The sequence below is a fragment of the Heterodontus francisci genome, chromosome 4 (genome assembly GCF_036365525.1).
Source record: "Heterodontus francisci isolate sHetFra1 chromosome 4, sHetFra1.hap1, whole genome shotgun sequence".
NCBI classification, from domain to species: Eukaryota; Metazoa; Chordata; class Chondrichthyes; order Heterodontiformes; family Heterodontidae; genus Heterodontus; species Heterodontus francisci.
In genome coordinates, this window is record NC_090374.1 from 135,150,265 (window position 1) to 135,167,733 (window position 17,469).

A 17,469-nucleotide genomic window follows, 5' to 3' on the forward strand; every position below is an offset into this window, starting at 1 on the left:
CTAATGAAGGCATCTGTGGATGTGGATCTTTATCCACTTAATGTGGCATTTCACAGTAAATTATTATTGTGCTTACAAAACAGTCACAAACTCTTAAAAACAAAACTGCATGCTGCTGGCTTTCTTGTCTGTGCATTGTGTTTAACTAAGCAATCCTAATTGAAAAAGTTTAAGTGATGTTTAAAAGGAAACTCTTAAATTTTCACCAACGTTCTGAAGCTATGTCTATAGACAGACAGTTAATAAGAAAATTGATTTTATTTTTATTTTCCCCAACAGAAAAAGGAGAGGATTCTTTAAATGGAGAAGATGAAAAGGATCCACAGTCTCCATATTCTGTGGAAACTCCTTATGGTTTTCAAATAGACCTGGATTTTCTTAAATATGTAGATGATATACAAAGAGGAAACACTATAAAGAAACTGAATATTCAAAGAAAGGCGAAAGTGGCTAAGACTCGTGCAAACCTTAGGAACACTGGAGATCAGGTCAGTGGATGGACCTCAACGGAATCACTGTCCTCCTCCAACAGTGAAGACAACAAATCGTCACCATCCTTATTTATTGGTGCAAGAAGTCAACATACTCCTCAAATAAGAGGTGGTGGTATTGAGGCATCACCAGCATTTCTAACTGTTCAAGAAAATAAACTGTTGCCACCACCATCACCAAGACCAGCTGCACACAATTTCCATGTTGAAAAAACTCTGATGGAAACTCGTAGAAGGTTGGAGCAAGAGCGATTGATCATGCAGTCAACTGTTGGCGATGCACGGCGACCAAGGTTTGCAAGTTTTGGAGGCATGGGCTCTACCAACTCTTTGGCTTCATTTACAGGATCCACTGGACTGAATCAAGCGTCCCCAAATTCTCAGCAAATTCATAATGGTTTCCAAGCAAATGGAGATTACAATCCTTATTTCACTTCATCAATGGGAAGTTCCATTCGTCATAGTCCTTTAAGTTCAGGTATCACAACGCCTGTCACAAATGTCACCCCAATGCATCTTCAGCACATCAGGGAGCAAATGGTAGTTGCACTTCGACGACTCAAAGAGCTTGAAGAGCAAGTGAAAACAATTCCAATTCTACAGGTAAAAATTTCAGTGTTACAGGAAGAAAGAAGGCAATTAACGGCACAGCTGAAAAGCCAAAAGATTTCAAATCAGAATGCCACATGTGGGTTTCGAAAGCGATCTTACAGTGCAGGAAATGCAGATCATTTTGAACAATTACTACAGACTAAGCAGGGAGGAGAACTGCACATTGACTCAGAGGATGAAATGGAAAGTTTAGAGCAGAGTTCATTGAGAATGCAAGAGTTCAGGCAACTGACAGCAGAAATGCAGGCTCTTGAAAAAAAGATACAGGACAGTAGTGATGAGAAGCAGAGCAGCAGTAGGATCTGCACACAACCATTGGTGAAAACAAAAGAGTACAGGTCCATAGGTGTAGGATCAGATGTGAACATGAATGAAATTGTGGTTTACCATAGATCTGCAAGATTATTCAAAGATGTAGCAGTTAAGGCAGTTGTTGAACAGACAGATGCCAGTGTTGGGGTCACTGAGACTCTGTTAGGTGTAACCACTGAGGCAGAAATGGAAATTGAGCTGCAGCAGCAGACCATAGATGCACTAAAAGAGAAAATTTACAGGCTTGAGGTGCAGTTAAAGGAAACCACACATGAAGTGGAGATGAGCAAATTAAAATTAGAGCTGCAGGTTGCTGGATCTAGGAAGAAGACAGATAAATATGTAATGGCACAACCACTGGTCTCCAGTGCATCAACGCAAGCAATAGTACAAATGAAAAATCAAATGGTTGGTGACCATGTGAGCTATTGTGATGCTTGTGTAGGCACTCAACAGCAAACACACAGCATTGGAGTCACATGTAGGCCTGATCTTCAAGATATTGCTGTGGGTCCAGATATACCTTTGAACTGCTGGGTTGTACATGAGAAGGTGGAATTGCAGGATATGGGTGTAGGTCATCATGTTGTAATGTGTGATAAAGCTATGAATTGTGGGATGGAGATAAATTTCTCAGATGTGGCCATAAACACAGAAGGGTCGATACAGGATCAAGATCTTATCAAGATGAGAGAAAAAGTTCTTCAAACCAAGGAATTTAAATCAGTAGGGTGTGGTGATTGTTCAGTGGATGTTATTGTTTGTCAACCAAAAGAACTGATGTCCTCTAGTACTAACACTATAAAGGTTAATACAATTGATTCAGCTGTAATGGCAGTACCCCAAACAGCAAACCAACAAACACATACAGACATAGATAGATTGAATCAATTCACAAATACTGAGCTAGTAACACTTACAGACTCCACTACCAATACCCTTGTGAGCAATTACAATAAAGAGACCAACACTGCAGTCATTGAAACGCGAACTGTAGCCGTGGGAGATGGTAGAGTGAAAGATGTCAATGCAACTGTTAAAACCCGCTCCACTGGTGTAGGTACGCCAGCCACTTATATTGATTTGGAGAAGTCATCTGTTAAAATGAAAGATTTTGGAGTTGGGCAGTTAAGCATAAATGAGAACTATCTTGTTGGTTTGAAAACGAGAAATATTGGATGTGGCACAATTAATCATCAACTTGTGACTGCGAGCACAAAAAGCATCGGTGTCGGTGATGCGTCTGTGTTTGCAGCAATAAACCAAGAATCTGATCCAGTGTCGAATCCAGAGGCAGAATCTACACTGAACCACTATGTTGAGCGTGTGCAGAAGTTGTTACAGGAGCAGCAGATGCTACTAGCTGAAAATTATACTGAACTAGCTGATGCCTTTGGACAGCCTCAGTCACAGATTGGATCCCTCAACTCCCAGCTTATCAATACACTGACTTCTATAAATTCTGTTATGAAATATGGGAGCACTGAGGAAATAAAGAACAGTGACGTTGTCGAATCTTGTGGAGACTCTGTGATTACAGGTTAGTTGCAAGTCTAAGATAATCATGGATATACTCCTTTGTAACTGAGAACAGTGTTTTGATGGGTTTCCTCACTCCGACTAATTATGAAACTTTTAAATTGGACTACCTTTAGTTTAAAAGCTTTGCCATCGCATTTTGAAAGTAACATTCGGTTCAATTAAACAATTTTGTTTATGCCCTTGACTAAATGGAATTTTCATCATAGTTCGATCTTCCTTCTTTTTGTTCAGTGATGACAAAATTCGAAATGTCAAGTGAGACTACCCAATCACACGTGCTAGATAATAAATTTTATAATAATTGTGTGATCCAGTGTGCCTTAAAATCCTATGTCAAAAAATGGTAATCTTTGTTCTGATTTGAGTTACAATTCTATCAAATTCATGTAACATTGGAAAACATCTGAATCAGAGAAAGAGATTGCCACAGCAGTAAGAAAATAAATTCAGTTTGACTGCTATACATTTTAAAGTATAGATGAAAATTTGTCAGTAATACAGTCTCTGGATTCAGGTGAAAAGTTGGAACTCAGCTCTGTTTTTTGTGGATCTGGTTGTGATTGGAGTCTTATAGTTAACTTACAAGAGTTCATTGTGCTGTGTTTGTCGAAATTGATAAGATCTCAAAGTCTATGTGGCATTTTCATCATTGCAGTAAAATATTCCATTTAGAGCAAAAGTAGCAAAGAATAAGCTTATTTCTTTAAATGCCTTTCCAATTACCATGCTTCTATAAACTCATTACAGAGACGAACAGTGAACTGATAATTGCAAGGAGTTGCCACAATAATTTAAGTTATGATTGTTGTGCTTTGGTCAATATGCAGGATGTTATCCACTTCACTGCATACAATTTTGCAGATTAATTGTGCTCAATTTGACTTGGATTTATATAACTCACTCTTTACACCCTTCGGACATCCCAGAGTACTTTACAACCAGAGAGTTAATTTTGATGGCCAGCCACTGTAATGCAGGCAAACACAGCAGTCAATTTCCACACAGGAGGTGCTGAAAGCAGCAATTAAATTATAAAAAAAATCATAGCGTCATTATGGCACAGAAGGAGGTCATTCAACCCATTATGAACATGCCAGGTTTTTCTAGAGTAATCCAGTGAGCCCCATTTCCCCTGCTGTATCACCATAGCCCTGCAAGTTTATTTCCCTTAAGTGCCCATCCACTTTCCTTTTGAAATCATTGATCGTCTCCACTTCCATCACCCTTTGTTGGCAGCGAATTCCAGATCTTTACTACCTGGGTAAAAAAGAAATAAAGTTCTTCCTCACATCCCTTCTGCATCTTTTGCCCAAAACCTTCAATCTGCATCCTTTAGTCCTTGTACCACCAGCTAATTGGAATAACTTTTCTTTGTCTACGTTATCTAAACCTATCCAAGGAGAAATACTCCAACTTCTCCAACCTAACATTGTAGCTAAATTCCCCCATCCCTGGAACCATTCTGGTAAATCTCCTCTGCACCCTCTCAAGGGCACTGGCATCCTTCCTGTGCAGTGACCAGAACTGGGTGCAATACTCTAGTTGTGGCCTATCAGGAGCTTTTATAAAGGTTCAGCATAACTTCCCTGCTTTTGTACTCAATACCTCCATTTATGACACCCAAACCCCAGGTGCTTTGCTGATTACTGTCTCAACATGTCTTGCCACCTTCGAAGATCCATGCACATGAATTCCACCACCGTCACTCTGCCACCAATCCCCCGGTTCCTCTGTCCCTGCACACTCTTTAGAACTGTGCCATTAAGTTTATATTGCAGCTCGCTATCCCTTCTACCAAAATGCATCACCTCATACTGTATTAAGTTCCATCTGCCACTTTTCTGCCCATTTCGCTCACCTGTCTATGTCCTGTTGCAGTCGATTGGTATCATGCTCACTGTTTGCCACTCCTTCAAGTTTGGTATTGTTGGCAGATTTTGAGATTTTACTCTATTCCAATATCCAAGCCATATAATATATACACACATACACACACAAAAAGCAGTAGTCCCAACTGTAGGGGACTGGGGGAACACCACTATCAACCATCCACCAGCCTGAAAAACAATCATTTACCACGACTTGTTGTTTTCTGTCCTTGAGTCAATTTTCTATCCAAGCTGACACTGACCCTCCTATTCCATGAGCCTCAATTTTGTTAGCCAGCCTTTTATGTGGCACTTTGGTTTTTAAGAAAACATTTGATGTATAGACCACATCTATTGCATTCCATTCATCAACCTTCTCTGTTACTTCATCAAAAATTCAATTAGATTACTCAAGCACGACCTGCCTTTTACAAATTTGTGCTGGCTCACCTTAATTAACTCAAACCTTTCCAAGTGCCTGTTGATATCCTTTTATTTCCCTCTGATTATTGTTTTTAAAACCTTATCCGCCATTGATAAACTGACTGGCCTGTAGTTCCGAGGAATGTCCTTTATACCTTTTCTTGAATAAGGGTGTCACATTTGACACTCTCTAATCCTCTGACACCTCCCCTGTATCTAGAGAAGATTGGAAGATTATGGTAAGCTCTTCTGCTATCGCCACCCCACTTCACTTCAGAACCTGGGATGCAAGCCATCCGGACCAGGTGACATATCCTCTCTAGGCACAGCCAGCCGATTCGGTACATCCTGCCTATCAATTTTCACTGCATCCATTACCTCTATTGTCTCTGCTTCTACTGATATTTTGTTAGATTCCTCTTCCTCAGTAAACACCAATACAAAGTACTCATTAGCCTTGCCCTGTACCTCTAAGCATATATTACCTTCTTTGTCCCTAATAGGCTCCACTCCTCCTCTTACTATCCACTTACTATTTACATGCCCATAGAAGATTTTTGGGTTCCTTTTTATGTTAACTGCCATTTTATTCTGATATTTTGAACAGTTTATTGAGGGAGGAATACTGGTCAGAACATTAGAACTCCCTGAAAAAATGCCACGTGATAGTTTATGATCCACTTGAGCAGGTTAGTGAGATCTCTGTTTAGCATTTTATCCAAAAGACAGCTCCACTGACAATGCAGCACTCCTTGAATACTCAACTGCAGTGCTGAAATATGAATATGCTGAGATCCTGGACTGGGGCTTGAGCCCACAACTTTCTGACATGAGTGAGAGTGCTACTAATTGAGTCGAGCTGAAAACTGGCATATTAAAAGGGAATGTTATGTTTTTTATTTTTGATTCAGGAGCATTTTTGGGGATATTCTCTCTCATTTAAATTGTATCCCTGTAGCTTTGTCCTGCTTCTACCTCTGCAGCTAAGAAACTAGAGACTCAGTACTATTGCCTCCTCAGCTAGACACCTTTTGACATGGATCAAATCTGGACTGAGAAGAGCCAGACATGAGTTTGAGTCTGTTCTGTGGCACTAAACAATAATGTGCTAGCATCCATGCCACTCTCTTGCCTGACTGATGTAGATTTTAAATTTAAATTGTTGGCTTTAATGACTTTCTTTTCATTTTCCAAAATAGTGCCACATAACATTATGCACCTGACTGATGAGTGAGACTATTTATTAAACTTTCCCAAAGCTATGTTTGGTTCCACTCAGTGAACAGTCAGTGCAAGCCTTGATTTGAATATGGTGAGTGGACTAAAATAAAAGCAAAATACTGCAGGTACTGGAAATCTGAAATAAAAACAGAAAGTGCTAGAAATACTCAGCAGGTCTGGCAGCATCTGTGGAGAGCGAAGCAGAGTTAACGTTTCGGATCTGCGACCTTTCGTCAGTCTCTCGTTAACTTTACTTCTCTCTCTACAGATGCTGCCAGACCTGCTGAGTATTTCCAGCACTTTCTGTTTTTATTTATGGTGAGTGGACTAATCATTTTCATGACACCCCCAACCCCACACCCACTGTAAAATTCAACGGCATGATTATTGAGAATGGATAAAACTTCCCCCGTCTTCAGGAAACAAATACAGCAAGTTCTTTATTCCTCAATCATCATTTAACAAAACAGATTAATTGTCCATTTTTCTCTCTGCTGTCTGAGACATTGTGTGCAAATTAGCTGCCATAGTAATTACACTTGGTTTCTGAAGAACTTTTGGATGTCCTAAGGATGTGGAAGGTGCTGTGTGAATGTGAGTTTGTTTTTCTATAAAAGCTGATGTAAATGGCCCCCTCTCACTTTACATTTATTGTCAGCTGCATTTGCAACTTTTACAAGAATTATCAAGAAATTGTTCATTTTGCTTTTGGAGCTGATTATTTTTGGGGGTTTGCCAACAGACATCAGGGTGTCAGAAGCCTTTCCATGAAACCTGAATAAGCCAACTTGATTCCACACATTGCCAATAGATTTGATTCTTTTCCCACTCAGGAGTTTGAACTGCAAAAGCAGGAACTGAGTGCTATTATTTTCCACACTATTGCACACTATTGCACACTATTTCAGTGATGCCTGTAACATTCTTTTTGCTACTAAACATGATGATTCTTTAACTTCAACTTCTATCTTCTCTCCATATCTTTCAACGTAGAAAGCCATAGCCTTCCAACTTTTATTAACATGGAACTACACTATCTCAAGTGGATACTGGTACAACTCAGTTGATGCATTTTACAAAACATTTTGATTTTCTCAGTACATTGGTTGTTAATTTGAAACTAAATGATTGCTTTATGCTGACATTGCACTCTGCGACAAGATGTATGATAGCATTTGATGGGTAATTTTATTCTGTGACCTGAAAGAATGCACCAGTACTTGGCAAATTCTTCGTCGATTACATCATTGTGCGACTGCCAGGAGGCTGGTGATTGGTCATCAACAAAGCAGCATGAATTAAAAGTTATAGAATATAATCTTTGTGGTTAGATCTGTTTCATATTTGCCAGTTTTAAAAATCTCGTTCAGAGTTACAATAGCTTATTGTCTTGCTTAATATTGTTCCACCACTTTATAAGGGCTAATTTTTCATGGTCCAACTCTCAGCATGCATGCAAGCAGAAGTTGGACATAGCCTTATAACACTACAGGCCTGATTCTGTAACTTGCAGTCACCTCTAGCAAGGGGTGAGCAATGGAACTCTACTAGTTTAAACATAAAATGAATTTTCAGTGTCATTTTGTTGTAAGTTTAAATTCTGTGTGTGGACGTACAAATTTTCAAGATTTTTTTTTTACGATTTTGGACAATGCTGTGTCACGACCAGATGAGCAATGTGTCAAGGGGTCTCTTGCTGTCTTCACCTGATCTTATTGTAACAGGGTTTAATTTTAAACAAACAGTGTTTTGAGCTCCTCCTTTGTGAATCCTTGTTCGCAGTTTCCAATTATCGGGCAAATAGCTGAGCAGAAACTGGCTTTCTTTGGTTTAAAGCAGAAAAAGGAAATTTATAGACCTTACAACTTAAACTCTAATATGGTTCACGCCTACCGATATACGATGCACTCACACTAGCATGCACATGCGATATAAACATGCAGATAAGAATAGAAAAGAACAGAAGAAAAGATAAGTAGAACAGTTTGAGGGAATATCTTGTTACTGTTTCTCGAACTTGCTGTAGTCCTTGATTGACGATATGGTCTTGTGGTTCATTGGGGGCCTAGTATTAGTCTTAAACCTTGTACACCTAGGAAATCTTTCTCTCGTTTAGTTTCACGTGTCTTCGCAAGACTCAGTTCCATAGGCAGGCAGAGGAGATTTCTCAGTCCATGAGCACACTGCATTCTCTGGCAATTCCTTTGTCGGGAGTTCAAAAAACTCTGCAATAGCCAATCAGTCATGTGACTAAAACTGGTCTGATTTGTATTGGAGGAACAGGGACTGGCTCCCTTTGTTTCCACATTATCTGGTACTACGCAAATATCCTTCCAGTCAGAGATTGCAATTTTTAAAGTTTTAATGTTCACGTGGCGAAATAATGTGTGCCTCAGTCTTGGCAAGTGGGGTTTGCCTGACAGCTGTAATACTTCCCAATATATTATTTAATAGAAACGTAGAATGATACAGCATAGTAGAAGGTCATTCATCCATTGTGTCTTTGCTGCCTCCTTGAAATTAGTCCCATAGCCCTGCAAATTTCCCCTTTCATGTGTGTGTGCGTAAGTCCCTCTTGAAAGTTGTTATTGAATCTGCTTCCATTATCATTTTCAGGCAGTGCATTTCAGATAAAAGCCAAATGCAGATGCTGGAAATCTGAAATAAAAACAAGAAATGCTGGAGATACTCAGCAGGTCTGGCAGCATCTGTGGAGAGAGAAGCAGAGTTAATCTTTCAGCTCAGTGACCCTTCTTCAGAGCTGACAAATATTTTTATATAAAAAAAAAATACATCCATGGAATCCCTTCAGTCTCAAATGAATCCATCTCCACAATTCTAAAAGAAGTCCTCAAAAATATTGAAAAATGGCAGCACCTTCATACACCTCCATCCTTGGAGGAATGAAGCATCATTTTTAACTGCGTCTCATTACAAAGTGTGGAAAGAAAAATATTAAAACACATTTGCACACTCCTTCTCATTCATTGTTTACCTGTAACTAACACACTTCTGCTTTGTACCATCTTTGTGCTCGGATAACTCAAAGCAAAGTGAAATTCTAGCCAGCGCATCAGCAATTACATTGTTTTTCCCCGCAATGTGGATAATCTTTAAGTGATGGGCTGTAATAGTAAACCCCTTGAAAATAGTCTGGCGTTCTGGTTTTTAAATTTTTCCACAAAGGCTTTGGGATTATGATCAATATATGCCACTGTCTCTCTGTAGTCATGGCGTACATAGATTTCAAAATGCTTCAGAGCTTGTAGTAAGCCCAGGGTTTCTTTTTCCACTACTGGGTATCTCTTGGTGTCAATTTAGCTTTTTGGAAAAGTATCCCACTGTTCTTTCTATGTCCGACTCATCATCTTGTAATAGGATTGTACTGACCCCCAGGTCACTAGCATCAATTTCTACCTTGAAGAGCTTAGTGAAATTTGGGGCAGCCAACACTGGTTCATTGATTAAAATGGCTTTCAGCCTTTCAAAAGATGCTTGGCACTGTCCTGGCCAGACTATCTTGGCTTTCTTTTATTGTAGCAAATCCGTCAGTGGAGCGGCTATGGTTCTAAAATTTGGTACAAACTTGCAGTAGAAGCCACACAACCCCAAATACTTCTTGATTTCTCATTTAGTCTTAGGGAACTCCATCAATGCTTGTACTTTTGCTGTTCTTGGCTACATTTGTCCTTATCCTAATATATGCCCGAGGTAGATTAGATTAGATTAGAGATACAACACTGAAACAGGCCCTTCGGCCCACCGAGTCTGTGCCGAACATCAGCCACCCATTTATACTAATCCTACACTAATCCCATATTCCTACCAAACATCCCCACCTGTCCCTATATTTCCCTACCACCTACCTATACTAGTGACAATTTATAATGGCCAATTTACCTATCAACCTGCAAGTCTTTTGGCTTGTGGGAGGAAACCGGAGCACCCGGAGAAAACCCACGCAGACACAGGGAGAACTTGCAAACTCCACACAGGCAGTACCCGGAATCGAACCCGGGTCCCTGGAGCTGTGAGGCTGCGGTGCTAACCACTGCGCCACTGTGCCACCCCATGCTTTTGCAAATTCACTTTTGGCAAGGTTTATCACCAAATCAGCCAACTGTAATTTTCTAAATGGAGCTTTTAGTTGCTCCAAATAGTCCTTCCAAGTGTCATTATATCAGCACATCACCAAGGTAAACCACACAATTAGGCACACTGGCTACCACTTGGTTCATTAGTCTCTGAAAAGTGGCTGCGGCATTTTTTTTTCGCACAAATGGCATCACCCGGCATTGGAAAAGACCATCTGGTGTGACAAAAGCTGATGTTTCTTTAACACCCCGAGCTAAAGAAATCTGCCAGTATCCTTTTAATACATCTATTTTGGTAAGAAACGTGGCACTGCCAACTCTGCCAATACAGACTTCCAAGCGAGGAATTGGGTCAGAGTCTGCATTTGTTACTGCATTAACCTTTCTGTAATCTATACAAAATCTAGTTGAACCATCAGATTTAGGCAAAAATATGACTGGGGAACTCCAGCTGCTTTGACTGGGTTCAGTTCGGTGGTTTTCCAACGTGTGTTGGATTTCTGCTTTCGCCTGGGCCAGTTTCTCTGGACTTAAGTGATGAGGATGCTGTTTTATTGGAGAGGATTCTCCTACATCCACATCATGTATGGCTAAGGCTGTACTTCCTGGTTTGTCCCTACAGACTCCTTTAAATGCTGTGAGTAGCCTTGTTAGGTCTTCTCATTGTTCTGCATCTCAATATGAAAGCATAGTGTCTAATCTCGCTAACAATTCAGTATTAGCTAACTGGATAGTAGGAGATTCAATTTCAGAAATGTCTAAGCCTCCTTCTGCCTCCTCCTCATTATTCCTTTCATCCTTCACTTTCCTTACTACCTGACATACCTGTGCTTGCTTATCCTCCTCCTGGCTGTGATATTGCTTCAGTGTATTGATGTGACACAGCCAGTTCATTTTCTGGTGATCTGGGATGTCAGTCAAATAGTTTACCAATCCTTTTGACTGCTCTATATGGTCCACTGAACCGCACTTTCAGCAGTTTACCCTGTAAAGGCAGCAATATTAACACCTCATCCCCTGGTTGAAATGTTCAAGTCTTGGCATGCTTGTCTACCCATTTCTTCATGGTTGTTTGGGAAGCTTTGAGGTGTTCCTGAGCCACTTTGCAGGCTCTTGTGAGCTGTTCCCAGAACATGGATACATAATCTATTCTTTGATTAATTTTAGAGGACCTCTTACCTCATGTCCATAAACTAATTCAAAAGGACTAAAACCAGTAGACTCCTTAGATGAATCCTGGGTGGCAAACAAAAGAAATTCTGACCCTTTATCCCAATCATAGGGATATTCATGACCGTATGCCCTGATCATCGTTTTGAGGGTCTGATGGGACCTTTCTAAAGCCCCTTGTGTCTGTGGGTGGTATGCTGAAGTCTTTAACTATGTTATACCCAGATTAGTCATAACCTCCTGAAAAGTTTTGGATATGAATTTGGAACCTTGATCCGATTGGATCTCAATCGGTAATCCATATCTAGTGAAGAACCGAGTTAACTTTTCTACCACTACCTTAGCAGAAATAGTTCTCAAGAGAATGACCTCTGGGAACCGAGTAGCCATATCCATGATAGGGAGTGCATATTGGTGCCCAACTTTGTTTTCAACATGTCACTTCCCATAATCAGAAGGCACCTGTTTACTTACCTGAAGACGTGTGACATTGTGTAAATTTTGTTTTTAAACAGAGTTCTTCCAGTAACCCTTTAAAAAAAAAATGAATCAAAATCCAATGAATCCATCTCCACAATTCTAAAACACAATTCTTCAAAAAAATATTGAAAAATGGATGCACCTTCATAACAGTATTCAATGGTCACCTTGTTGAAATGAGATCTCCATTTACTATTTTATTCCCTTCCACATAGTGGACTGAGACATGTCGGGGGCAGGGGGGTGGGTGAAAGTAAATTTTAAGCTTAAAAATGTTTTAACAATAGCTCCTACTAGCGTAGTGACTAAATGCTGAATAACTGCTGAGGGGTGCACACAAGTCCATGTCTGATTGCTACCATGAGAGTCTGGGGTTAGAAGTGGTAAGTGAAACTTGAGAATAACATTAGTAGTGGAGACTAAGGGCGAAGTAGGAATGTAGAGCCAGTCTGTTCAGTTGAATAATTATAGGCTTGTGTTTGTGGAAATACTTCACATTTTTGTGATTAGTCATGTAGTATGCAGAAATGCATGCCGTCAATACACATTTTAATTATTTTATGAACTATAGATGCATATAATCTGCATGTGTGTGAGACTGATATCAATAGCAAATGGGATAGTTTAACCTTATTGGTTGCTTCCTGAAGATAGTTTTGAAGTTTGGGACTTGATAAAGGGTGTATTTTTATAGTTTTGATCACTTTCACCAGTGTATTTCGATTAAATTTGCAGATCATTACATATCTATTTTCTGAGCAATCGGGAGCAACATTTCAAAAGACTTGATTTGATAGTTTTTAATTTGGAAACTTGCCATTTTCCATGTTCTGAACAAACATAACACTTACGAGCTGGAAGTCTCTGTTTCTGGCAAGGGGACAGGCTGACATCATGTATTTAATGTTCATATTTCTTCCCTTTTTTCCTCCTCCCCCATGCTGTATCCCATTCCCTTATGGGGTTGTCAAAGAATTGGCCTGGAATCCAGTTTGTTGACTGTATTGATCTGAAATGAGTGACCCAGGCATTTTCCCTCCCACAGTATAGGGAAATGTTGGCTTTATTCGATGGTTTCTCACCACCACCCAGCAGACATGCAGATGAAGTTATTCTGTGAGAGTTAGTAATCCATAACGCAGACAATCAATTTGCAAGCCAGTTGCACCTTTCAGCTTCTATCTATATAATGCATAAATGGCAAAAATGTTTGTTCTCCAAATTCCTCCCCTTCTCTCCAATTTCCTCCCTTTCTCTCCAATTTCCTCCCTTTCTCTGCTGAAGACGCTGACTTGATCTGTGTTCCAATAGCCTGCTTTCAGTACTTTAGTCACGTGGTTGTTCATATGCAAGCCTGGACAGTAAGTTTTGGCAAGCCATTCAGTTGTAGGCTGGCATCATAGCTCAGTCCCGGCCTTGCTCAACATGTCAAGCATTTTTTTTTACTGGAAGCCACTGGCGAGCATTTAAGAAGTGAACAATATCTTTTTCTTGTCCTACCCCGTGGCTGCTGAGGCTAATGATAGCAACCTTGCTCCCACTTCTTGCAAGGTTCAACTAACTTAACACAAGCTAGATTTTGAACCTGGGACTTTCCCAGTCTGTGGGATGAAATCCACATTGGACAGTGTACGTACTGACTAAAGTCATGGGGGTGGGGGGAGTGCTATCAAAATATATTTTGCCTTTTGAAAAATACTTCCTCTGTCATTCAGCCGATGGCGCTTAGTTTTATTGCAGTGAAAGGTCTTTCGTCTGACTCCTCAAATGGACTTTAGCACCTCACTGCAGTTACACACTTGGAGTAAAGGAAAACTAAAAGTCATGTGCAGCTCCTGCCACATTTAGGTAGCTTTAGATAAAATAATCCATGTATTGTACATGAAATATTTTCAGAAAATTATTTTGTTAGATTCAACCTCACATTGCTTGAGGAAAATATAATCAGAGATGGTTAAAGTATGAGGTTGTTTTGATGGGAGGAAACTGCGGATACTGGCAATGATTAACGTGGCAAACTGGTGTAAACAGGAAATTTTTCTTTCTGGGTACTCAAATGCTTCTCTGCCTTGTTAATTTCTGTTCTCTGCACGAAATGCAGCCAATACATTTCAGTTAATCTGAGCAATGACATTACTTTTGCCTCCTATATTTTGCATCCCCTTTAATTTGTTGTGCAATAAGCAGACCATGATGGTTAAATGAATTTGGGTAGCTTGAACTCATCAATACTAGATTGCTAATCCTCTTGTCATCTAAGTAAACCTCCTGCTACAAAGTACAAATATTTTTGACTTGGAGGGCAGCAAGACTGACCAGTTAACCTAAACAGTGCTGAGTTTTAGGTGGCTTTTTAATTTTGGAAACATCTATTTTTAAAGTGGAAAACTGAACTTAGTTCTCAATATTATAAGAAAAAAGACTGCAAAGGCTGGAAGTCTGAAATAAAAATATATGCTGGAAGTACACAGTGAGGATTTCTAAAGAGAAAAGTAAGTTTTTTTTTGTGTGTATACCCTTCTTCAGAACTCATCAGTTCTAGTGATGGTGTAGTATTGTTGTTTCACTTTACAGATACTCACTGATCTGTATTTCCAACATTTACCTGATTTTAATTCTGCACAGATTGACATTTAAAGTAGTTTCCAAGTTTTATGATTGTATGCTCTGTTTTGTTCTTCTTGAACTGAATCGTTGCTAGGGTTTAGTTCCGCCAGCATTGGACACCTAATACCACACCCTAGTGCGAGCTTTGAGACAGTGTAAAACTATTTAATTGTCACAACTGAACCCACTCCTGTTGTCTTTATGTCCACAAAAGTGCACTGCTTGGGTAACTGTACAGCAAACAGAAGCAAAAACCCTGACTAATTTTCACCCTCCCTAAAGCAAGGGAACTTTGAACAATTGTATCACCCCTACCAAATGATAGTGGTTGAGCTCAGCTAATGCCTCTAATTTATATTGGCTAAATTGTGGTGCCAACTAATAGCAAAATTGTGAATCTATTTAAATTGATTTCCCAACTTAAGCATCTAAAAAGTATATCAATACAAACCCAGATAGCATTATACTCAGCTCAAACCTCTGGAGTGGGAATTGACCCAAGGCCTTCTGACTTGAAGACAAGAGTCTCCAATAGTCTCCAAGAGCCTATATAAAAGGGCTCACACCTGAGGTTGGAAACTCCGCTTGGTTAGCATTCCAACAGTCTACTTCAGGTCAAGACAGTGACTGGGAATGGTAAAGGGAGTGGTGAGGGTTGAAAATAATAGCTTTGATCCTGCAGAGGAAATTACTCTCAACTGCTATACTTCACCAGATCTGCCTGGAACACATAATCGGGCCTTACTGTTCTATGCCAAAACTATGTCTGCTACTCCACGATCATCCTGTAGAACAATAGGTACTCTCAACATTTTTCCTCACTAAACACCACTTCCATTTTCCCCCTCTGGGAATTCGGTGCAGAGGGGAAAAGCGGTGTTGCTATTTGCCTCCAATAGATCATGTAAGCTTGAGGCAGTATTTGAGATTTTGTCCAGTGTTTTAGCGCAAAGTGCAAATTACTGTTTTAAAAAAAAACTTGCTACAGACTAAAGAGTAGATATAAATAATCTGGACAAGAAATGGCAGAGCAGGTTGTGTCTGGACTACAGTATGTGGAAGTCAGTTGACAGCGAGACAATTACATCTATAAGTAGATATTGCCTTCTCTAATCTCTCCAGTTCAGTCATTTGAGGTGGAGTGTGAGTGGAGACACTGACACTGAAGGGGGAGGAGTATCTGGATAGTTTGCTCCAGACCTCGGTCACACCCGGTGTTCCCTACAAGCTGTGCACATGCGCTGCAGCACAGCAACTCGGAAGGTATTGTGCAGGCTGTTCACAAACTGAAGGTACCACACGCTGAAATGAACAGGCCACGCACAACGGAATCCATTTAAAGGGGATGTTCGTTACACCTCAGAGGGGTGCAGGATCGGAATGAGATTGATATGATCAATAGCATGCAGAGTAAGAGGAACCCAGGTGAGAGAAAATGGCAATCAGTGGAAACTGATCCCATTCAACAGGCACAAGGTTATTGCTATCCATAAGGTTAAGGATAAAGTCTGTCAGAATGGCGAGGAGGAGGAGTGGAAGCATAATGTTGTAGGGGATTCAATAATAAGAGGGACAGATAACATCCTTTGTAGGAAGGATTGGGTGCCCCATGTGTTATGTTGCCTACCAGGTGCCAGGATGAGGGACTTATCGAACTAGCTTGAAAGGATATTGGAGAGGGTGGGTGAGGATCCAGGTGGGGACCACTACCATAGGAAAGCATAGGCAAGAGGTTCTGGCTGAATACCAGGAGCTAGGAGCTAAATTTAAGAACAGGACCTCAATGGTTATAATCCCTGGATTATTACATGAGCCATGTGCAAATTGGCATAGGGATAATCAAATTGGGGAGATGAATATGTGGCTGAAGGAGTGGTGTGGGAAAGCAGAGTTCCATTTCATAGGAAACTGGCACCAGTACTGGGACAGGAAGGAATTGTACTATTAGGACGGGTTCCACCTGAATCTGGCCCGGAAATGGGTCCAAGCAGAAAGGATAAATGGGATGGTCATGAGGACTTCAAACTAGTAAATGGTGGGGGAGGGTATTGGAGGACTCCGGTGGAAAAGATTAGTATCAATGATAGTTTGCAAACAAAAAGGGAAGAAAGTAGAGCAGTAGTCAGAAATTGTGCATTGGGCACTACAGTTAAAGGTAAAACTAAAAGATGTAAAGTAATTTAAACCAGGAGAGAGAAACAGAAATGTGAGTAAAACATTATAGTAGGACAGGTTAAGGTGTGTGGCCCAAATAAGAATTGCTTATACAAATACATAGAGTATAATGAACAAAATGAATAAATTGTAAGCACATATTTAACTTTGAGGTGGTTGGGGACTGGGGTATGGCATGGTAGGCCTAACTGAGACATACTACAAGACGGTCAGGACTTTGCAGCAAATATACCAAGTTTTAAGTCTTCAGGAAAGATAAGGTGTTTAAGGATGAAGTCACTTCAGTGATGAGAGGATATAGTGGACTAAATTTTAAGAGCCCACTGCCGATTTCGGCGGCGAGCTCAAAACATGATGGCCCACAAAGAGCTGCCGTGATCTTAAGTGTGGCAGCTCATTTAAATAGCTGGGGTGGCCCGTCCGTTCCCCCTTCTTCACCCCCCCCCCCACCCCCCGCAAAAATAAATCCGTTTC

The 17,469-nt window shown here is 40.3% G+C and overlaps 1 protein-coding gene across 5 annotated transcripts in view; it reads left to right on the forward strand.

Moving 5' to 3' along the window:
- The window catches only part of kank1a (KN motif and ankyrin repeat domains 1a), a 415,056-nt gene that overhangs the window by 343,954 nt on the left and 53,633 nt on the right, over positions 1-17,469 (forward strand). For all 5 annotated transcript variants that reach the window (XM_068030198.1, XM_068030197.1, XM_068030200.1 and 2 more), the window contains one exon: positions 280-2,955. In XM_068030198.1, the coding sequence (XP_067886299.1) occupies positions 280-2,955 (2,676 nt within the window). The remainder of the gene's footprint in view (positions 1-279; positions 2,956-17,469) is intronic.